A 25,215-nucleotide genomic window follows, 5' to 3' on the forward strand; every position below is an offset into this window, starting at 1 on the left:
AACAGTTACCCAATGTAGTCAGGGAATCCTGCAGACTTGTAGCGGATTTATTTAGAAGTATAACATCCTCCACATAAAGCAAAAGAGACATTAATATCTCCAATTTTGACATCAGGCCCAATACCACTTTCCTTCATAATATGATCCATATAGATAATGAATAACAGAGGGGATAATGTACACCCTTCTCTGATTTAATCAGATTTAACATTAAACCATCTTCCTGTACTTCCTTCAATTTCAACTGCTGACCTACAACTCAAATAAAGACTAAGTATTGCTTGATATAATGCCCTGTTGACACGATATAACTGTAGCATTCTTGGCAGCTTCTCTCTTGGCACCCCGTCATATGCCTTTTCCAGATCTACAAAACCCAAATACAGATTTTTGCTATATTCCAATGATTTCTCAGCTATTTGTCGTAATGTGAAAATCTGATCCTGACAGCCTCTATTTGGCCTAAATCTGGCTTGCTCTTCACCAAGGTTTTCTTCCATAATCCTTCTCAACCGTTTCTCAAGTATACTTGCATAAATCTTACCCCTAACACTCAGTGTGGAAATACTTTTGTAATTCTCACATTCAGTTTTTTTTTCTCTTTTTATATATGGGTACTATGAGAGCTCTACTCCAATCATCTGGAATTCGTCCCTTTGTCCAGGCCTTCTGAACTATGCAGTGCAGCCACTGTAAGACTTTTATACTTTCATACTTCAGCATTTCTGGTCGAATATCATCTACTCCTGCTGCCTTTCCACATTTCAGGCCTTTGATGGCTTTTTCAATTTCAAGTATGGTTATATATTCCTGATTGCATGCCTGGTCAATGTTTTTTTTATCAGTGCTCTCATCACTGCTAGTTTCATTTAGCAATTTTTCGAAGTAATTACTCGGTACTTCAAGGATATCCTTTTCTCCAGTTTTCATGTTACCTTTACTCTAATTCCTTTTACAGAACTCTTGCCGCCATTTCTGAGTTTCTTCAACAACCTTCAGAATATTTTGCCACCGTCTTGATATTTATTTTCTATAATCTTACCAAAGTCTTCCCATGACTTTAACTAGTTTTACACAGTGTTTAGCTTTCTTACATTTGTCTCTGTATTTTCTAAGAGCACAAGTTTACTTATTTGCCAGGAACTTTTGATATGCTTTCTTCTTTTTTTCCTTCACTGCCTCTTTAACTTTCGGTGTCAACCATGGTGTTCTGATTTTTCTATCCTTGCAGACAACCTCACCACATGCCTCTCTGGCTGAATCAGTCAATCAATGTTGTCTTCGCAGCTTGCCACTGAATCTCCAAGGTTTGGTTCCTGTTCTCAAACTCTTTCATTTTTCCTGGAATAATGTTTCTGTATTTTAGTCTGCAGTTCACACCTGAGAGCTGCTCAACTTTTATTCACTTTAAAACTTTCTTGTATGTTCTTTTCATTATGAAATTCAATTTTATCTTGCTCAAGACTAAATGTTGATCACTTCCAATTTCAAATCCTCTGTACAATCTAGTGTCCTGCACCAGTAGGAAAACATCACTATCAACAATAACATAGTCAGTGAGTCTTTTCTTATTTCTTGCCTCTTCTCTCCATGTGAATTTGTGCACATTTTTATGTTGGAATATTGCATTAGTAATAACCAGTCCATTTCCTGAGCAGAGATCCAACAGGTATTTGCCATTATTATTAGCTTTGCTCTTTTCACAAAATTTTCCCAAAATATTTTTGCATGTCTGACAATCATTTCCTACTCTGCTATTTAGATCCCCAACGAGGACCAATTTTTCATTGTGGCAGTTGCTTTCTCTAAAGCCTCAAATAATTCCTCCATTTCTGTCTTAATAGAACCCCTTCTGTGAGACCATAGACACAAATAAGTCTCATTGTTAAGTTCCCCATTCTGATATTTGCCCACATTGATTGGCATTGCCTGAATATAACATTTTGTATGTATTGCTCAAAAAGATTTCACCAGTTTTTGTCTTTTTTTTTTTCTTTCAGTCACCCCTATTATGTCGATCTGGTACTTATCCAATTCCTCGGCTAGCTCCATTTCTTTGCCATTCAGACTTCTTATGTTGATACTACCGATCTTGAACTCTGGTGATGTTGATTTGGGGTGTGTTTTAAGATAAATATGACATTTAAATTCAATTCAAATCTTGCTGTTCAAAAAAAGGTAAATGTATCAACTGTCAGGAACCCAGCTTACCACCACATAGATCAGAAGTGGAAAGGTAAAAAAGAAATGTAAAAACTTTTTTCACATGACTTTAATGGACACATAACTCTGAGGTAGTACCAACCCAAATAGACTAGTTGTACCATTGAAAGAATTCTTGACAGTGACCTCTTCCTTTTGAATACTAGACTCAATACTTTCCTCCATTTGCATACTTGCTCATATTTTGCAATCAGTCTTACAGTCTGCCCCCCTGCCATTTCCCCACTGCTCACATGGAATGCCAAAGAGAACATATACAGAAAACCATTTTCCTATTTATACAAGTCTTCGCAAGAACCATATTCTGCTGCACAGATGCCCATGTGGAAAATGAACCAGGCTGACAAATGCTTTTTTCCATCTTGCAAAATTTTATGCTGATACAGTCAGTCAAACACCTATCAATGAAGTAGTAAAAGTATGTAACAAACTGTATTGTTCAGGCAGCCAAAAAAGATCAAGTCAGAACATTGGATATATTTCATCGATACTCCACCACATTAAACTTAATAGATTTTAAATGCTCTTGGGCCAAAGTATGTTATATGAGACTTGTTAGATTAATCAGTCAGCACGAAAACTGTATAAAGATAAAATCTGGAAAATGAAAGGCAGATACAGAACACACTATTTATCTACCTGAGACCATAATAAATTTGTAGTTTGTTGATCCCTAAGCTATTGCAGACACTTTGAATGAAAATTTTTCCAGAATCTCAGTAACACCTTCATATCCTCTGAATTTTTAATATTGAAAGAGTGACAAGAGACACAGTGGGTAAATTTTTCTACCAATTGTCTTGAGCTGTACAATCACCATTTGTTGAGGTGGAATTAAAAAGAGCTCTTTTTATCCCCCCCCCCCCCCCCCCAACACAGTTGATCCTAATAACATCCGTTATGTGATGAGTCAGTTCCCATTGCTATCTCCAAACTAGAAAAGGATCCAGCACTAGCAAACAATTAATTAGCTATGTTTGTAAGATATTAGATAAAATAGTTAATGCCAAACTTCTCTGGTATTTAGAAAGCCGCAATCTTCTCTCCATTACATAACCTGGCTTTCGAAGACATCATTAAACTTTGAACCATTTGGTCTGTTTAGAAGAAACGTGTATAGGAGTCACATTCTTGAAACAAGAACATTTTTCAGTGTTCTTTGACATGGATGAAACTTATGATACAGCCTGGAGATACATATTAAAGACAGGTCTCAGAAGACACCTTCCTGTATTTATTAAGAACTTTCTGTCTAGCCAAGTCTTCTAAGTCGAAGTAGATAGTACACTGTCGCCGCCATATCACCAAGAAGTTGTTTTTAGGATCAACTGTGTTGGGGGGGGGGGGGGGATAAAAAGAGCTCTTTTTAATTCCACCTCAACAAATGGTGATTGTACAGCTCAAGACAATTGGTATAAAAATTTACCCACTGTGTCTCTTGTCACTCTTTCAATATTAAAAATTCAGAGGATATGAAAAACAACTTCAGCAAGCAATGGATTCAGGAAAAGGTATCCATGTACATGGAAAAGGGACTATTCATCAGATTCTGAATAAAAAAAACAGGGTTTTCCCCAAGGCTCTCCTTAAGTGTGACACTTTGCTATCAAGCTAAAGAGAAGTAACTCCATATGAATAAATAAAAAAACTAAAAAGCTTGCCACTGTAGGCAAAGTTCTATATGTTATGACTTCATAATTTACTGTTGTTCTCATAACGAGCGTAATTGAAAAACAACTTCAGCAAGCAATGGATTCAGGAAAAGGTATCCATGTACATGGAAAAGGGACTGTTCATCAGATTCTGAATAAAAAAAATAGGGCAAACTGTTATTCCAGTAGCAGCAAAACCAAGTTTTAGGGACTTATCTTTGACAGAAAACTTAAATCTTCTTCGTGTTCTCTACTGGATGGGAGTGAATTGATCTTCATAGCTTTATTGTGCACTTATATGTTGAAAGCTTGATTAAAATCATGGGTCTCGGGTTTAGAGTTCTGCAAGTGGGAGAGAGAGTTCACTCCGATGGTAGGATTCTATCCATCATTAGGGTATACAAATAGCTACTGGTCTATGTCACACATTACCTATTCATAGGCTTTATGTAGAAGCAAATGAACCCTACTCTATTGCTTAAATGAAAACATTTGTTTCTTAACTATGCCTCAAAAATAGTCTCTTCCATAGCATCCTACATGGACTAGAATCTTTCTTTGTATTGGGAAGCTCAACATCACGGTTGTCATTGCCATTCATCTCTTTGATGTGCTTGTTAGCGATACAAGCTATTGACAACACTGTATGCACCAAACATAATAGCAATCCTCCATGGCAGGTTTGCACTCCCTCCTGTAACCTCTCATTTTGTCAACTACAGAAATCTCATACTCCATCTGTCTGCATGCAATTGTTTAGTACACATAAGCAGATATAGTATGCTGTATTTCCTGACATTACTATCTCAAACCAGACCCCACTCGACTAACTGTAGAGTTGCATGCCATTAAGCTTGCAGTTGTGTAATTCAAAATCCACTTTCAAAAGTGTGTAATTTATACGGACTCATTGAGGTTATCTCATATTCTGTGTATACATGTCATGTATTTTATGAGGTGTTACAACTGTTTATAAAATAAAGCCCTTAATTTTGATGTTTGGTTGTGCAGAATTCCCAGCCACATTGGAATTAAGAGAAACAAGACTGCACATGCAGCTGCTAGATTGGCTTATATTTTTTCAAAGTACTGTTTGACAGTACCATATAGAATACAGACAGTTTATAAGATCAAAGCTAACTGTCGAGTGATCATGACAGGAAACACTGACAAGCACACTGCACAAGATCAAGCTTGAAATTAAGCATTGGCAGTCTTGTCAATGTAGAAACAGAACAGAGGAAGTTGTTCTTGCTAGGCTCCTAGATCACAGTTATATTACACATTCTTATTTACCGATGGCTGATGACCAACCCGTGTGCAAAAAACACAACATGCTTCTCACTATTTGTTACATTATGGTGGAATGCCAGCACTTCACATGAGAAAGGAATGAAATTTTTACTTATCTGGTCAAAGCCATATACACTTAAGCAGATGTTATCATCGGACAGTTGTATGGTGATTAATTTTTATAAACAAAGTTGATTATAAATTCTATTTGTATGTAGAAACTGCACTTAACTTAATTTCTGGTATCTACATATTGTTTGCTAATTAACTTTTTAAGACTATTTTTAATACCTTGTGTTCTGCAACCTTTCATATGGTGCAGTAATACCTTTGCTGTCCTTGTGCCAATAATCCATAACCAACCTAAGCTGATCTCTCTCTCTCTCTCTCTGTGTATGTGTTGTGGAAACAATGAATGGGATTGCTAGCAGCTTCTATTATCTTCATATGCTGCTTCCTTTGAGTCTGACAAGTAGAATAAGGTGATCAGCCATCTTAAAGCAGCATCAATACCTGACAGTATTTTAGACCTACTAGTCATATCTTAGATTCATTATCTGTGGACTTAAGAATGCATAATACATGATAGCTTGTACAAACGTTTGCCAAAATGCATCCATTTACCATCTTCTGGATGATAGTTGAATGGCGAGTCCTTGCACAAACTCATTATTCCTCATACAAGAACAAATGACTTCCAGACAAAATACTAACCTGTATAGGTTACAAAATTTTCATTTTGCAGTCACATCCATTTTCCTGTATCAGTCAACTGACCCAGTGTTAGGATAGTTTATTTTTCCATTTTGTTTGACCTGACAATCATTATTCCTCCTGACAGCAGTAGTGTACATTAAACTTATGTTCCTTTTGTTACCTTTCTGAAAGCTTAGATTTCCACAATTGGGGAATTTCTTGCATTCTATGTAGGGAGTGTTGGATACATTTGGAATTTTTTTTAATCGGTATTTATAAACATTAAGCACAAGTCATTTACATTGTAGATCTCTTTCATGGCATATTGTATAGTAATCCTTAGTTATTGTCTGCAATTCAAAATATAAACTTGCTTAACAATAATGTAATAGACGTTGAACATAATTCATATCTTTTTTTAATAGTATTAACAACACCAAACTAATGTATAAAAAAGATGTTTATTAACAGGCTTTTATTTCATTGGATTTCAAACTAGCATCTTTAAAGCACAAAACTATAGTTTATACGTGATACTGAGTAAATGAAACAATTTAAAAACTGTTTAACAATATTAATTCATATTTTCATATAAGAGCAGTTATCTGATTTCTTAAACTTCAGAGATATCTTGGATTCAAGTTAGCATCTTTGAATCACAAAAGCACTTATCAGATCACAGGGCATTTTAGTTACTTGATGCAAATATTTCAAAATTGGATTGGGAGAGTAGCCCCTGGCATACATTACCTAGAGCTGAATATGTGAGTGGTTATTGCCTTTGGCTGAAGTAACAGGCTTCTGTATTTGGGGTAAATTAATGCAGCCATACCTGTTGAGATTAAGAGGAGTACTTCATTGCTTATACATATGAGTTCCTCAAGCCACCAGCAGTTATGGAGGTATAACCAAATTTAACAACTCTGTCAGATATTTTTCTTCTGAGCATTAATTTCTTTTTCATGCCATTGTAAGGGAGTTTTATTAAGTCTTGTTTGATGTTGTTATTCTACCTCATTCAGGTCCTAACTCTTTTTTTTGACACTTTCTTGATCATTTAACACTATCTTGTTGACCAAGTGAATGTCTTGCACCTAACAACATTGTCAAACCATCATAGCCTTTCTTTGCACAAGATAGCCTTAAGAGATGGCCGACCACTTCTCTAGTATATCTCAGGATTATTGATGAAGTCAAACCATTTCACTTTCAGGTTACTCCATAAACACTGTTGATCAAAAGCATCATCATCAAATTCCTGCCATGTACCCTCAAGGGGTGTACAGGATATGACAGTACTACATGAAAAAATTACATCATTACTAACTTCCTATCTACAATTTTCCTCCAAATCAGTCTGTTACTTGTCAAGACTCCAACATTATCAGATCTTATATTTATATCGTCGAAGGCACTTTGTACCGTATCAATCCACCTATATCTTGGTCTTCCTCTGGGTCGTTTTCCTGCCAACCTGGCAGAGAACACTTGTTTTGCTAATCTTTCCTCTCCCATTCTATTTAAGTGACCATACCATCTGAGATTAGCTCTGCTAACGCATTCCTGGATGCTGACAATGTCAAGTTCTTTCCTAATATCCTCATTTTTAATATGATATTGCCATTGATGCCATCTGTTCATGCCTCTAATCTTTCTCAGGACTCTCATATCTGCGGTCTCTAATCTTTGGTAAAGTGTTTTATTTCTGACCCAGCTCTCAGATCCATAAGTTAAAATTGGTTTGAACACAGTCTTGTATACAGCTAATTTAGTGTTCCGACTAATTTCTTTCTTATTCCATATGAATTTATTCAATTGACTTCCCACGATACCAGCTTTGCTGATTCTGTTGTCTATTTCTATATTTAGTTTACCATCTTCAGTAAAAATTGTGCCTAAGTAGCTGAAATGTTTTACTTGTTCCACAGGTTCTCCATTCACAACACAGTTGACATTTTCAATGATTCTGCCTATTTTCATTGTCTTTGTCTTTTTATTGCTGACCTTCATACCATATCTATTACAACAGCTATTCAATTTAGTCAGAGAATCTTGCAGACTTGTAGCCGATTTATTTAGAAGTATAACATCATCCGCATAAAGAAAAGAGCTGACATTAACATCTCCAATTTTGATATCAGGTTTAATACCACATTCCTTCATAATGTGATCCATATAGATAATGAATAACAGAGGGGATAATATACATCCTTGTCTCACACCAGATTTAACATTAAACCATCTTCCTGTACTTCCTTCAATTCTAACTGCTGACTCACAACTCAAATAAAGACTAAGTATTCCTTGATATAATGCCCCATTTACACCATATAACTGCAGCATATTGAATAGCTTCTCTCTTGGCACCTTGTCATATGCCTTTTCCAAATCGACAAAACTTAAATACAGATCTTTGTTATATTCCCATGCTTTCTCGACTATTTGTCGTAAAGTGAAGATCTGATCCTGACAGCCTCTATTTGTCCTGAATCCAGCTTGTTCTTCACCAAGCTTTTCTTCCACAATTCTTCTCAACCGTTTCTCAAGTATACTTGCATAGATCTTGCCAGGAACACTCAGTAGGGAAATACCTCTGTAACTCTCACATTCAGTTTTATTTCCCTTTTTATATATGGGTACTATGAGAGCTCTACTCCAATCATTGGGAATTCGTCCCTCTGTCCAGGCTTTCTGAACTATGCAGTGCAGCCACTGTAAGACTCTTATACCACCATATTTCAGCATTTCTGGTCGAATATCATCTACTCCTGCTGCCTTTCCACATTTCAAGCCTTTGATGGCTTTTTCTACTTCAAGTATGGATGTGTATTCCTGACTACATGCCTGGTCAGTGTTTTTTATCACTGTGCTGTCATCACTGCTTGTTTCATTTAGCAAATTTTCAAAGTAATTACTCCATACTTCAAGGATATCTTTTTCTCCTGTTTTCATTTCACCTTTATCATCTCTAATTCCTTTTACAGCACTCTTTCCTCCATTCCTAAGCTTCTTCAACAACCTCCAGAATATTTTGCCACCTTCTTGATATTTATTTTCTATATTCTTGCCAAAGTCCTCCCATGACTTTTGTTTAGCTAGTTTTACACACTGTTTAGCTTTCTTACATTTGTCTCTGTATTCTGTAAGAGTAAAAGCTGACTTATTTGCCAGGAACTTTTGATATGCTTTCTTCTTTTCCTTCACTGCCTCTTTAACTTCCTGTGTCCACCAGGGAGTTCTGATTTTTTTATCCTTGCACACAACCTCACCACATGCCTCTCTGGCAGAATCAATCAATGTTTCCTTCAGAGTTTGCCACTGAATCTCCAAGGTTTGATTCCTGTTCTCAAACTCTTTCATTTTCTTTTCAATAATATTTCTGTATTTTAGTCTACAGTTCACATCTGAGAGCTGCTCAACTTTTATTCACTTTAGAACTTTCTTACATGTTATTCTTTTCAATATGAAATTCAATTTTATCCTGCTCAAGACTAAATAGTGATCACTTCCAATTTCAAATCCTCTGTACACTCTGGTGTCCTGCACCAGGGAGAAAACATCACTATCAACAATAACATAGTCAATGAGACTTTTCTTATTCCTAGCCTCTTCTCTCCATGTGAATTTGTGCACATTTTTATGTTGGAACATGGTGTTAGTAATAACCAGTCCATGTCCTGAGCAGAAATCCAACAGATATTTGCCATTATTATTAGCTTTGCTCTTTTCTCCAAATTTTCCCAAAATATTTTTGTATGTCTCACAATCATTTCCTACTCTACTATTTAGATCCCCAACAAGTACCAACTTTTCCTTTTTCATTGTGTCAGTTGCTTTTTCTAAAACCTCAAAAAATTCCTCCACTTCTACCTTAGTAGAACCTTCTGTGGGACCATAGGCACAAATAAGTCTCATTGTCCAGTTCCCCATTCTCATATTTGCCCACATTACTCTACTTGAGACTGACTGCCATTCAAGAAGATTAGCCTTGTATTTTGTGTTGAATACTATGGCTACTCCTTCTTTTCCTTGATTGTCATTGCCTGAATATAACATTTTGTATTTATTGCTCAGAAAGATCTCACCAGTTTTGGTCTTTTTTGTTTCAGTCACCCCTATTATGTCGATCTGGTACTTATCTAATTCCTCAGCTAGCTCCATTTCTTTGCCATTCAGGCTTCTTACGTTGATAGTACCGATCTTTAACTCTGGTGATGTTGAGTTGGGGTTTGTTTTCAGATTTGTTCCAGTAGCTGACTTTTCGCTGTTCGCCATGGTTCCCTGGCGAAAACAACGGGGGCCTTGTTTAACCGGGCGACGCCCCAGCCGTCATGAAATTTTGTCATGTTGTACCATCATTTTTTATTTTGGTTTAACCAATAAGAATACAATTTGGTCGGCTAAATCCCAAATTGCCAGCCCATCCTCGTTCGTTCAGTATCAAAGTAGATACCCAACAGGGTGCACCACGAGAAGGTGAGGATTGGACATTAGGTCAGAAGCCCTGGTCGGTTCTCCGCATTCCTTTAAAGGCTATGTGGAGGTCTCCTCTCAGTTATACAGCTTTGACCCTTAAGCACCCCATTTTCACTTCGCACTGAATGCAAGATCCAAAATCGAGCCAAACCAAGATCAATGAATTTCATTTTAAGCCCACTGTCACTTGAAAGCTCAATTAACTGTTCTTTTTTCTATAACGGAAGATCGTTCTCGTGACTGCAAGCCTGAAATGGATCGCGAATCCACAGAAATTTCTTATAAAAGTTATTTGGAAAATATGTTTCAAAATTCCGTTTCAGATTTTTAGGGGGTCACAAACCTTTTCCAGAAAAACTCAGAATCAACAAAAATATAATTTTCCACTAAAGAGGATTCCAATATTGGAAAAGGTACAAAGGTTTCTGTCTTTTACATAATGTTGTTCACTTCACTCCTCTTTTATTATTCTTCATTCTGCTGCTACAAATTTAGCGGCAGAATGACGAATAATAAAAGGGGGTGAATGAACAACAATATTGTTTTATTGCTTCTGCCTTTGAACATTCTGATGCTATTTGTTGTTTTTTTAAGTCTCCGTTTGATTTCAATAATTTTTACTTATTCAATTTTAGTTTGTTTTGTTTGGATAATTAAAAAATATATATTTAATTAATTAATTTAAGCCTGCCTGCCTGCAGACCACAGGTTGAGAACAGCGATCTATAGCAAATCCTCTAAGAAAGACAGAAGACTCATTTTTTTTCTCCTTTTTTTCAGTATTAATAACCAAACCTAGTTGACTCCTAGCATCATTAATTTCAGCAATAAAGGAGTTCATTTCTTCCCATTATTTGCGAATAAGATCAAATCATCAGCATAATGCAGACAGATATTCTAAGATTCTTTAGTTACATAATCACCTTAGTCTAGTTCTTCCCTTGCAGAATTTTGATCATCACAAAATCAGTTGTAAGACTATATTGATAAGGTGACAAAACACACACACATCTCTGTCTTAGTTCAATAGTCATTTTAAATCATTCAAACTATATGCTTTTCAGCTTTAGCAAACCCTGCTGTTATCACATCAAGCAGTCATAATGCTAAAGTCTTCCAGAAAGTCATATTCTTCTTCTTTGGCACTACAGCCCCATGTAGGGCACCTTGGCCTCCCATTTTTGGTTTTCATAACTCACTACAAGGTGGGGTCGTTACCCCTCACGCTCAACCATGTGTAATTGTCTGTGAAGTGTTGTGTTCTTAAGACTGTTTAGCCTGCTTTGTGGGAGGAAAAATCCCAGATAAACTGGAGAGAAAAGTCCTGCAGTCCATGCCCAAGACCGGCTAACTTGGCTATGTCTGAAAAAGATCCTTAGCTCCTCATGTCAGTGACAAGAATTGAACACAGGACACTCCTTTCCCCAGGCATATGGTTACAAAGCGTGTAACTACTCGGCTAACCAAGCAGACTCCAGAAAGTCTTCCATAAATTTTGCCTATCAAAAGCCTCTTTAAACTGACCATAATATGCAATTTCTTCCGCTTCTGAATCCACCTTTTCTGTCTCTTAAATTGTTTCTTATTATCCTTTTGAGGATAATAATACAGAGGATCTTACCTGGAATAGACCCTAAGCTGATTCCACTATAATTCTCATTTTTTCTCTCTCTCTCTCTCACTCACACACACACACATCAATCCAGTGTCCTTTCTTAAAAATGGACACATACTTCTGGTAATATCTTTGGGAATTTTACCATTGTGATAGAACACATTCTCGATCTTAGTCAGTGAAGTCACTATCCTTTTCCCACTTACTTGTAGCATTTCTGCAATAATCTTATAACATCCTGGTGATTTTTGAAGCTTTAATTTATTTTTAGTCAATCTAACTTCAGATGGCATAAGGAGACAGATCAAATTGAATGTGGGACTAGTATGCTCGCTGAAGACAACTAGGTCACAAGACTGAAGATCATGTAAGTGATGATTAAACTGCTTTGCCATGATGGCATCTTGTCCATCAACATATTCTTATTTTTATCTTTCAGTAACTTCATTCCACTCAGTCTATTCTCTCTAGCAAGTTAGCATTCTCTTCTTTCAGTGACTGTTCTGCCTCACTGCTCAAATAATTCTGCTATTGCTTCTCTCCGACTCCTAAAACAGATTGACCAGTTTCATGCAGAGGCTTTTTGAAGCCACTTTTCCATGCTTCTTACATCGTAATTTTGTAGACTTTTCATAACATCTAATCAACTCAGCCTGTAAATTTTGTCCCTCAGTAGTAACAGCAATATACCTTGGAGCGTGATTTGCAATGTTCCTTCAGCAAAGTAGTGCCAGACCCCCCCCCCCCCCTCCTTTCCTTCTCTCTCTTTCCCACTTTTTTGTTCATCCTAGTGACATAAGTTGCCATTTAGTATTAAGTAGAATCAGATTTTGTGGATACCATGTGGTGAAACCCAAGTGTATAGTTGTGAGGGTTCTCACAGATGTGAGAACCCTTGACTGTTCTGCGCATGGCAGAAGGCGAATCCATTCCGATAATAGGATGAGAGGTTAATATTATATATCGGAAAATTAGCTTTTCTTTTATGAACATTCTAATTTTTCAAATAGTAACTATTTTGCTTGTATGACAGTTGGAAAATTTTACATATAAACCCTTGATTTTGCATGTTGGTAATGAATTCGTACATCCCTTATTCTTTCCTTCCCTTCAACATGAATTGAATTTTCTTGTCACTCTGCCAGCTCGGTTCTTTCAACTGTGGGTAGATTATACTTGTTAAGTATCTTTTATGCTCGAAATAAGTGTTGATTACTCTGTCCATTTTGCTTACATAAATGAAGGACTCTCTTGCCACTGCAGTCAGCAATGCAAATGGCTCAATTACCCCTGCCCAGTAATGGGAAATCATCTATCATTGCCAATCTTGGCATTCGCCCCCACCACCCACAAACCAAAGTTACTGTTATATCAGCTTTCTTGAAGAACTGCTGTTAAATATCTTTCCTGTTAAATATCTGTTAAATAAGTATCCCGTACAAGAAGACTGGTACAAACATCGTTTCTCTTCAACTTCTGAATCTTAATCATAGTAGCACAGCTAACTGCATTCAGAGCTTTAAACCCAATTTTAAATGTAACAGTGCATCAGTGTATTTCAAGAACAGCATTACTAGCATTTCTATTAAATTCCTCATCCTTGCTAATGTCTGCCATCCTCATGCCCCTAAGTATATGAATGTCACCTTTTCCTGTTCATCTCTTTTCCCTGTATGGCAAGAATCTCCAACTCGTACAATTGGAAGTTTTCAGTGAGTATATCAAGATTAAAAAAAAAAAGGTGTCTTGGTTCAGTGTCCTTATATTCCATGTTCTGCTGTAAAGAAAAGTTTTACTAGGTTTGCAGAAGAATGACTTTTTTTGATTCTTACAGAAGCAATGGAGTCCAAGTATTTCTGACCTCTTCTCCTAATTAGATACCAGCTGGTATTAGGTATCTGGTTTATCTGTCAGCTCAAGCAAACTGATGGATACAGCACTGGCTTCTCTTTCACCAAGAACAATATTTATTCATATGCAAATTACAATCCATAAACAGATCCATTCATTTTAAATGGTCAAGTCGAATCTCCACTTGACCACTGAAAACTGACCACTCCTCAGTAGGGTGTACTAATTACACAGTAGTAGTTGGCATTTCCTCCTTTACAGGTGTTATGCTTATACTGGCAATACTCAGTCACTGTAGTCCTTTTTGTGACAGCAGGTTATACTAGAAGATGGAGTTGATGGTTGGCCAAGAGAGAGGCTTATGCTGACCCCAAAAAATACAGATATTAACATTTCTTCCTGCCTGCCCATAATAAGTTAAGTTGCAGGGACAAAAAAAAAAATTAATGTGGAGATTGTTGGAAGTAAATACGAGTTATCCCAGTCTTGAAAATACTTCTGGCACAAACTTTGTTTGCTTACACTTGCATAAAGGATTAAACCAAGTATATAATTTCTTGGTATCTTTAATTTATAGCATAACCAAGTGGAAAACCTTCCAACAACTGTCTCTAATCCAGAGTTTTTTAATAATAAGGTGTGACACCTTTTGACAACTCATATAGGAAAATATGACCTGCATTGCTTCAACCTTGGTATCACCTCTGGGTATGACTCCCACTGAAAAGACCTCAATAAAGGTTGAAACTGGTCTGGGTAGTGATCCTTCCCATAATGCTATGCATTATGGGAAGTCATTAGCTATATATATATATATATAGATAGATAGATAATGAATATAATCAAGATAACCCAGTCCTGAAAATACTTCAGGTCCAAACTTTGTTTGCTTACACTTGGATAAAGGATTAAACCAGGTATATAATTTCTTAGTATCGTTAATTTTTAGTATGGAGATTGTTTGTGTAGTTAGTGAAAGTTTTTTCACTTGGTTATAAATAAAATTAAACATGTCAAGAAATTATATTCTTGTTTAATCTATATATATATATATATATATATATATATAGGCTAATAACTTCACATTAATTGCCTCAGTATTATCCTATAATGCAAAGCACATCCTTTTGAGTCTGTATAATAGAAAGAGCCACTACCCAGACTAGTACAGTATTATGTAGTGGCATCCTATAATGCTATGTATCATAGGGGGTCACTTATTGCATTATGGAATGCTAAGGCAATTAATGTGAAGTCATTTTCCTCTGTATACAAGTAGCTCAGTTGTGAAGTGACTTCATGCACAAACTTTGTTTGCTCACATTCAGTAGATTGTCAACACTATTTCCCATCGTAAATATGGGCAAAAAAATTAAATTATTTATAGAAAATTATAAAGATATAATTAAAAACTTGTCTATATTGGTGTCCTAAACACACATTTCACACCCACACAAAACAGATGAAACTTAGAAAACAAAAACAGCAATATTCAGTTGAATTGGTTGATACAATAGCCAATCACAGCCACTGATTTCTCAGTGCTATTGTCTCAGTGCACACCCTGCTTCACCCAATCTGTTCAAAGGACTTAAAGGTGTCCATATTTCTGACTGCACACCCAGGCTATTAACACAAATGCGATGCAGTGTTTATTCATTGAAAAGTATCCTCTTCATGAAGCATTAGTATATTGTGTTTAGGAATTATAATTTTAGGAATCATGTGAAGCCAGGAAGCAATTAGGGGAGTCTTTAGTAGGAATAAATGCAAAAATATAATATCGGTGATATTTCTATTCCTTGGGTGTACACCACACCTGGCACACCCTGAATATATGCCCCTGAAGCTGAGGAATGTTGGATGCTACTTCAGTGATGCAGCATCCATTGAATGTGTGCCCATGGAAATACATGGGTGCACATTCAATAGACAATATCTGAGATAGCAGTTAGTGATTTATTGAAAGAGAGACCATTGGTCAGCCAAACTGCTCTCCTCTGCACTGCAAGAATTTTAGGAAAGTTGTTTGTGTACCACTAAACATGGAACAGTATTCTAAGCCTCACCACGAGAAGGTGACTTTTATATTGGGCAAGAAAAAGCTACGTTTCTAAATGCTGCCCTGTCAGCATTTTGAAACTTAGTTATTGTAATCTTGTTTGGAGATTTTTAAGAGGTTTAACTCAGGTAAAGATGTTGGTCATCTTAACTCAGTCACTCAAACATTGTTAGTGAAGTGTGAAGGTAAGGTTCAAACTGAAATTCTGTTCATCTGTTTTCAATCTCTTTGTTGAGAGCTTCTTCTGTTATTCATATTTATGATATTCATACTACACTGATCCCAGGTTTGTTGTGCCAGCTATCCATTTCTATTTGTGACTGTCAATTTTGAATTTGTAACTATTGATGGCTCTAACCATTGCAGGTTTTCTTCTCTCCTCAACCTACTGGTTGGTGGGTAGCATAGGATGTTAGTAGCAGTATGTCTGAATAGCATAGTATGTCTTCCACATCACCTAGAAAAGAAGAAATTTTGAGATAGTAGAAAATGCCACTTGAAGACCAATAACCTAAATATGTTTGAAATACATTCAGATATGCTTTTAACATTAGGAATGGTAGTGCAGTTATCTTCTCCTTGAGAGCCCAAAGAAGAATCACTGTTTATGGTTTCTTTGATAACTATTAAACAAGTATGTAGTCTTGATGTTCTTGTTTCAGCAAGGCATTAGTAAACAAAGAGTTATAGATGTGAGTTCTTATTGTGCTGGATTTTTGACAAGGGTGATGGTAAGACTGAGCATGACTATAGTGACTAGTTTGTTTTCATTCTAAAAACTGAAATCTCTATCTGGCTGACAAAAAAAAAAGAGGAGATCTAACAAAGGTAATACAAATTGTTATTTTCCATTTCTGGTATAAACTGTATCCTATGATGAATGACATGCATTTATCTTGGCAGAATATTTTTAAGAGTTCAGATACAGAACTTTACCAAACAGCAAATATATCATCCACTACCCAAACTGGAAGCTTAATCTTGCATATGTTAGAAAGGGATTATTCAGAATGCTCCATGAAGTATTCAGCCATCACTGAAGAAATAGGACTCTTGTCTGTACCTTCTGTTTACTGGTAAAACTTATTCTGTCAAGTAAAACATCTTGAACTAATTACAAAATTAAACATCTGGATTATGTTTAAAAAAATCTTGAAGTATTTTGAAGATTTCTTCTTAAAAGATGTTGTTTAAAAAAAAAAAGTCAAAGTAAATTTAATAAAAATCAAGACAAAGTTCTGAGATCTTATTTTTGAAATGTTTAGTTTTATTTATTTTTTTATTTGGCTGACATTCCCAGTAGCATAGTGGTGTAGTTGAATATAAATAGTAGTTGAATGAGAAATCTCCTGATGAGCTATCATCATGATCAGTCCTATCTGCTACTAGCAAAACTATTTTATTACCATTCCCTTCCTGAACATGCTAACCTCACTGTTGGGGTCCCTACAGTGTGGTTAGCATGTTCATGAAGGTATTACTCATTACATGTGCATTAATCAAGAAATCTTCCTCTAGGGACCAAACATAACAGCTACCATGCCTCCAGTAAGCATGATAGTGGTGTTTCATTGTGAAGTGAAAGTTATCTGGGGATTTCCTAGTTGGCAGCTAGGAAAGATATCCATTTATGGCTACATTACTTGCCTAGGTTGCCATTGTCCATGCACATCACTATTCCATAATATCCTTTTGTTAATGTTTTTGATTAAAGGTTTCAAATTCTTCCTATTTTTAAGTAAGAATTCAAAACAAGCATTCATGCCAGCAAAACAGGTAGAAACCAAGAATACCAAGTTTGCTTCATGTTTGAATTGTGTTTTTTATAAGTGAAATATCATTTGCATTTTATTATTGAAAGTTTTTTGAAACTTATTTTTTATTTGTTTATTTTATTATTTCAGAACAACTTATTTTTAAATAATATACTTAATTCATTTTGAATCATGAGATTTGTTTTTATATTACAGTGTGACAAGATTGAGACCACTGAAGAAGCAAGTCAAAATTCAGAGAAAATTTCAAATCAAGGAAGAATTGGACGGTCAAGTAAGAAAGCTGCAATGAATTTTATCAAAACAGTTTGTGGAAAGAGGAGACGCTCGCTAAGTCCAGAAAAGACTTTGGATTCTTCAGATATATTGCAAGAGGAATTGTCCTCTCACTTAAATGATGACCAAATAAACAATGTTTTACAAAATTCCACTTCAGTTTTCATAACAAATCCCACTGAACCTGGAAAACGTATATCTGTTAGAGGAGAAACAAAATTCTTAAAAAAAATAAATGACATTGATTTAAGTCCAAAAGTCATTTTGGGGACAAGTGGACCACTTTGTCAGTTTAATCACCATGCAGATGAAGATCTTGAATCTAATGATTCTTTACCGATACAAAACTCTCTTGCCATACCAGAATCATCTCAGTTGTTGCAAAACAAGGAAACACCAGGGAAAAGAGTAAAACGTTTAAATGTAGAAAAGAATAAAAAAATGCCCAAGGATCGAAAGTCAGTAGAAGAGGTTTCAAAATCTGCCCAGAAATCTAAATTATGCCCTACTGTTTCTCTGTTAAATAAAGAAAATGTTGAAAGCACACTTATAAGCTCATCAGTTGAATCAGATGATAGTACATCTGCATCTTCAGAAACTAAACGTAGTAAAAATACAAAGAGTGGAGAATTTGGAAAACAATCTATTATCACCAGAAAAAAGCTTGTCAGCTTTCAGAAGGATTTGAAAGGTACAGACAATACATCTGCTGAGCGCATTTCTTCAGATCCTTCAGCAAAGAAAAGAATTAGAACTAAATATTCAAGAGATTTAGAACAGCCACTTGAAAAAAAGAAAAACAAATCAGATACTTTACTCCAGCCAAATGCAAAGAACAAGGTATCTGCACTATCAAGTATAAAATCAAACATTTCACCTAAAGGTTTACACTTATCATCCCAACAAGGTCAAAAAACTGTGAAGAGAGATGAAACTAAAAACAAAAAAGTGTATGGAAATCCAGATGCAAGCATCGATATTAGTAATTCTGATGATGACAGTTTTGTACGAGTGCCATCTGGTGATGGATCAGTTAAACTTAAGAAATCGAAAAATATAGTACATGGAACAGCAAAACCATTGGTAAGAAGTTTTAGTAAATATTGAGTGCATTTTCTAATGACAAATAGATCATAATTAGTGAGTATAAAAAGTTACTATTTGTGTATTGTGCTGGTATACAGCCAAACTGGAAAAATCTTTCTTAACATGAAATGGCATTATTATCTCAAAATCTGAATGGATGTGTAGGCACCCATTCAGATTTTAGTTATCTTCATCATATAAAAAATTGCTAGTATGAAATTGCATATACACACTTATTGTGCATACATTAGTTTAAGAATATACACATTAGGAATGTTAGTTGTAAGTTTGAATTTACTTTGTTAAAAAAATTTAAACCACATTATTTAGAAGGAATTTTATAATTTATTTCACTCATAATTTCTTTAATCATACACATAAGTTTCCCTCCATCTAGAATGAAGAAACCTTGAAATTCAAATACATATCTTCTGTCTGATGAATTTGTTTCTGATTTGGATAAATGTACAGATTTACAACTCACTTCTCTATACATTTATCTGTACATTTATCCTAATCAGTATAACCAAAAGATGACTCTAATTTTAATGAGTTAATGAAAATACTTAAGGATAAATTTCATATGGCAATGATGGACACTTCAAATATATAATTGCCATTAGAAATTTGTATTACTAATAGTTGAAGGTATTGTTTCTTCTATGTTAATCTCTCCACATCAGCTGGATAAGACAACTGAAAAGAGTTTGCTGGGTTGGTTTCACTAAGTGCAACTGGTAGTTAATATGAACTAAAGCTGTGTTAATTATTTGTAGATCTAAACATTGCTCTCCATTCCAAAAAAAAAAGTTTCTGAAAATAAGACAATGAATGCATTTGTACCTACTGCACTTCCTTCAAGCTAGTCCTAGTTTAACCTTATAAAGGTGCAAGAGACTTAATAGGTTATTTTGTAAGTTTCTTGAGAAACTGTAACAGCCATTACATAGTAGTACAGAAGGACATTAGAAAAATGCCCTTCTGTATTTTTGTTCTTACTGCTATCTTATACTTACCTCAAAATAAAAGAGAAAATAATCAAAAACATTACATTTATAATGTATATATAATTTTTACAAAATGACAAAAACTTAAAACTATGTTAAAATGAACTGTAAATTATTTCAGATGAATGGTACTTACTAGATCTGATAGTTGTAGTAATTTTAATGTTCTTTATTGTAATTCATATTTTGTTAAGTGTTGCAATATTTGTTATTTATCATATAGACATGCTCTTTTCACTAACAGTGATAACATGTTAATGGTAACATGTTTAATACTTACTAGTAAAACCAAGAATGGTATTTTATGAGTCATTAGGTCAAGAAACTAACGAGATGCAGTATCTATCGCTATCGGATGATCAGTAGAGTATGACGTAATAAATTATGCATACACACGCGCACTTTTTTTTACAGTTATGATTAACCTTTTCCTCAGTTATAATGTAACATTACTGGAAATATGACATCATGATGCTCATTCTATTTCAAATAAATCCATTGTTTGCATTCTATCTTGTATCAGCTTTTTTTTGCCACCGAAGATGATCTGCAAGTTTCAGACTGAAATATATGGCCTTATAATCAAATAAATATTACCTTTGCCTTGTGTCTATATAAGTAATTCAGGTAACATGCTAGCTTTTACTGGCTTCTCACCAAGGAGATTGATGGACAATTGACAGCTGACAATGACAGAATGGAGTTTGAGAACACAAACCAGAGAATTTTGTTTTAGGACGTTTTTAGGAAAACTTGACAGTTGGAATATATTAATAGAGGATTCCAAAAAGGGAATCTTAGCAAGTTGAAAACTTTTCCTATCTAAGGAAAAAAGAATATATAAAACGTAAGAAAGTTTTAAAGCGAATAAAAGTTCAGCAACTCTCAGATGTGAACTGCAGACTAAAATGCACAAATATTATTCAAGAAAAAAAATGAAAGCGTCTGAGAACAGGAACCAAACCTTGGAGATTCAGTGGCAAGCCCTGAAGAAAACACTGATTGATTCAGCCAGAGGCATGTGGTGAGGTTGTCTGCAAGGATAGAAAAATCAGAACTCCATGGTGGACACTGTCATATCAAAAGTTCCTGGTAAATAAGTCAGCTTGTGCTCTTAGAGAATACAGAGACAAATGTAAGAAAGCTAAACACTGTGTGAAACCAGTTAAACAAGTCATGGGAGGAACATAGAAAATAAATATCAAGAAGATGGCAAGATATTTTGGAGGTTGTTGAAGAAGCTCAGAAATGGAGGAAAGAGTGCTGTAAAAGGAATTAGAGATGATAAAGGTGACATGAAAACAGGATAAAAAGATATCCTTGAAGTATGGAGTAATTACTTTGAAAAATTGCTAAATGAAACAAGGAGTGGTGACAGTACAGTGGTAAAAAACACTTACCAGGCAGGAATACTTATCCATACTTGAAGTAGAAAAAGCCTGAAATGTGGAAAGGCAGCAGGAGTGGGTGATATTCGACCAGAAATTTTCAAGTATGGAGGTATAAAAGTCTTGCAGTGGCTTCACTGCATAGATCAGAAGGCCTGGACAGAGGGAAGAATTCCAGATGATTTGAGTAGAGCTCTCTCATAGTACCCATATATAAAAAGAGAAATAAAACTGAATGTGAGAATTTCAGAGGTATTCATTACTGAGTTTTCCTGGCAAGATATATGCAAGTATACTTGAGAAACAGTTGAGAAGGGTTGTGGAAGAGAAACTTGGTGAAGAACAAGCTGGATTCAGGCCAAAGAGAGGTTGTCAGGATCAGATTTTCACTTTACAATAGATAGTTCAGAAATCATGGAATATAACAAAGATCTCTATTTAAGTTTTGTAGATCTGGAAAAGGCATATGACAAGGTGCCAAGAGAGAAGTTATTCAAAATGCTACAGGGCATTATGTCAATGAATACTTAGTCTTTATTTCAGTTGTAAGTCAGCAATTAGAATTGAAGGAAGTACAGGAAGGTGGTTTAATGTTAAATCTGGTGTCAGACAAGGATGTACATTGTCCCCTCTGTTATTCATTATCTGTATGGATCACATGAAGAAAAGTGGTATTAAACCAGATATCAAAATTGGAGATGTTAATGTCATCTCTTTGCTGTATGCGGATGATGTTATACTTCTAAATAAATCCACTACAAGTCTGCAAGATTCCTGACTAAATTGAATAATTGTTGTAATAGATAGGGTGTGAAGGTCAGCATTACAAAGAAAATGAAAATAGGCAGAAATATTGAAAATGTCAACTGCATTGTGAATGGAGAACCTATAGAACAAGTAAAACTTACCAGGCACGATTTTTAGTGAAAATGGTAAATTAAATATGGAAATAGATAACAGAATCAACAAAGTTGGTATGTTAGGAAGTCAACTGAATAAATTTATATGGTATAAGAGAGAAATTAGCCAAAGCAATAACTTAACTTTATACAAGACAATGTTCAAACCAATTTTGACTTATGGATCTGAGAGCTGGGTCAGAAGTAAAACACTTGACCAAAGACTAGAGATAACAGATATGAGAGTCCTGAGAAAGATTAGGGGCATGAACAGATGGCATCAATGGCGGTATCATATTAAAAACAAGGATATTTGGAAAGAACTTGACATTGTCAGCATTCAGGAATGCTTTAGCAGAGTTAATCTCAGGTGGTATAGTCACTTAAACAGAATGGGAGAGGAAAGATAGCAAATTAAGTGTTCTCTGCCAGGTTGGCAGGAAAAAGACCCAGAGGAAGACCAAGATATAGGTGGATTGATGGTAAAAAGTTCCTTTAATAAATTTAGTTTAATCCTTTATCCAAGTGTAAGCAAACAAATTTTGCACCTGAAGTATCTTCAGGACAGAGGCAACTTGTGGTAAAGGTGGACCTAGCTCTCATCACTTCTTGTCTTAGTATCTCCCATAATGCAATGTACATCTCCTTGCGGACATGTATAATGCTATGCATTAAGGGATGGGCTACTACCCAGACCAGTTTCAACCTTTATTGATTTCTCGTCAGTGGGAGTCAGACCCAGAGGTGGTGATACCTAGGTGGAAGCAATGGAGAAGTCATCTTTACCTATAGTTACCTTTGTCCTGAAGATACTTCTGGTGCAAACTTTGTTTGCTTACACTTGGAAAAAGCATTAAACTAAATTTATTATAGTCTAACCAAGTGGAGCAAAAAAAAAAAAAAAACTTCCAACACCAATAAAAAGTGCCTTAGAAGACAGAAATATAAGATCTGATAATATTGGAGTCTTGACAGATAATAGACTGATTTGGAGGAAAATTGTAAATAGAAAGTTAGCAATGATGTAAATTTTTCATGTAATATTATACTATCATATCCTGTACATTCCTTGAGGGTATATATGAGGAATTTGATGATGATGAATATATAAAAAAAAAGAAAAGAAAAAAATAAGAGATATTAAGTAGAAATTCTACTTCAATTTGCAAAGGACACTAAATGAAAAGTATTGTCTTCTGTCTCAAGGACACTGGTGATGATTATTTTATCAGAACAATGATGGAATTAGTGAAATCTGAAACTGTAAATTGGGTTTAATGAAGAGCTCTGCTTTGTTGTTTATAAAATATTAAAATAACTTTTCTCTGGTAAATATAGTACTACACAAGAAAGTTACACCATTACTAACTTCCGATCAACAATTTTCTTCCAAATTAATTTATCTGATTCCAATATTATTAGATCTTATATTTCTGTCTCTTCAGGTGCTTTTTACTGTATCAATCCATCTACATCTTAGTCTTGTCTTTCTCTGGATATTTTCCCTGCCAACAAACATGATGGTTCTCCATTATGTTTGTTCAAGTAGCCCAAGAAAAATACATATATATACATATAGTTGACTCAAGTTCCAGTTTGTCTCAAAAGCACGGTCTTGTAATTTTATTTATTTATTCATATGGAGTTTTCTCCCCCGTCCCTATTGGGGCGAATTGATCCCCCTCATGGGTGGTTAAGTATTTTATGGCTGTAGATCCATGTGTTCACAGGGCCTGCTTGCGGGATGAAAAACCCCAGATAAACTGGGGGGGGGGGGGGGAACCTGCTATCCACGCCCGAAACTAGCTAACTTGGCTATGGCTGAGGAAGATCCTTAAGCTCCTCACTTCGGCGATGGGAATCGAACCCAGGACACTTCTTCCCCAGGCATATGGTTGCGAAGCGCAAAGCCACTAGGCTAACCGTGCGGATGGTCTTGTAATGCAAAAGGAGGAAGAGGAATCCAAATCTGATTTGGACAGGGTCAAATGCAGAAATCCTGTTTCAAAGGCAGCAAATCCTTCTGGTCTCTTTTCACCAGAATGTAAAGTTGCGATGATGCATTTTTATATATGGTATTCTCTCAGATACCTGTCAGTCTGTACAAGAGATTGACTTGATTGACTTGCAGTCAAACTTCTCCTTCAGCTCTTGTGTAGGTGACTATAGTAAATCACGTATCACTATATCACGAATGTTTACTTCGTGCCTTTTTCTCATCTTTTACCTGATAGACAGAAAAATTCTTAAATAGGCCAGATGCTGAGGGGAACTTTGCTTGAATATAACAGCATATGTTTTCTTATGAAACACTGACAAATGAGGACTGTCTAGTCAGATCAGCAGATCCTGGCTAATTGTTTTCTTCTTTTTTTCAAAATGTATTCATACTGAAACGGTATTTATTTTTGGTACGAAGTCTTCTGGATGACAAGAAGAAGAACCACCATTCCAAATTTCATAGATGTTATCATGTCCATGGCAAAGCATGGATATATATGGAAATATTAAGATGAAGATGAAAGAGGACATCCCTTTACTGTACCTTCATTTGATAGTATAATTTTGTTTGAATGTTTAAATATCCAGAATAACAAAAATAAATACTATTTATTTTTGTATTTCTGGATAAAAATCACAAACTTTTATAGTATCAGAAGAAAATCTTACTTGATTCAATTTCTCACATCTGATAAAGGAAAGCTGTTGAAGAGCAATATTATATTATGACAAGAGACTCAGGGACTTAGGGCTTGCACCACCTGTCATACCTTGTCTTGAATTCATTCACACTACCTGCACTCATTACCTCAAAGGCAAGACATTCTATTCACACTGCTCTATTAGAGAAAAATCTACCTGTCATCTCCCTATCCTTCATAAAATCAAAAATTCCATCTGCCAGCATCTTATATA

The 25,215-nt window shown here is 35.3% G+C and overlaps 1 protein-coding gene across 2 annotated transcripts in view; it reads left to right on the forward strand.

Moving 5' to 3' along the window:
• LOC150099985 (uncharacterized) overlaps positions 1 to 25,215 on the forward strand; it is a 308,484-nt gene that overhangs the window by 175,742 nt on the left and 107,527 nt on the right. For both annotated transcript variants that reach the window (XM_090402298.1, XM_090402299.1), the window contains one exon: positions 17,839 to 19,002. In XM_090402298.1, the coding sequence (XP_090258424.1) occupies positions 17,839 to 19,002 (1,164 nt within the window). The remainder of the gene's footprint in view (positions 1 to 17,838; positions 19,003 to 25,215) is intronic.

The sequence above is a fragment of the Typopeltis vanoorti genome, chromosome 13, assembly GCF_054136105.1.
Source record: "Typopeltis vanoorti isolate ZY-2024b chromosome 13, IOZ_Tvanoo_1.0, whole genome shotgun sequence".
Classification (NCBI taxonomy): Eukaryota; Metazoa; Arthropoda; class Arachnida; order Uropygi; family Thelyphonidae; genus Typopeltis; species Typopeltis vanoorti.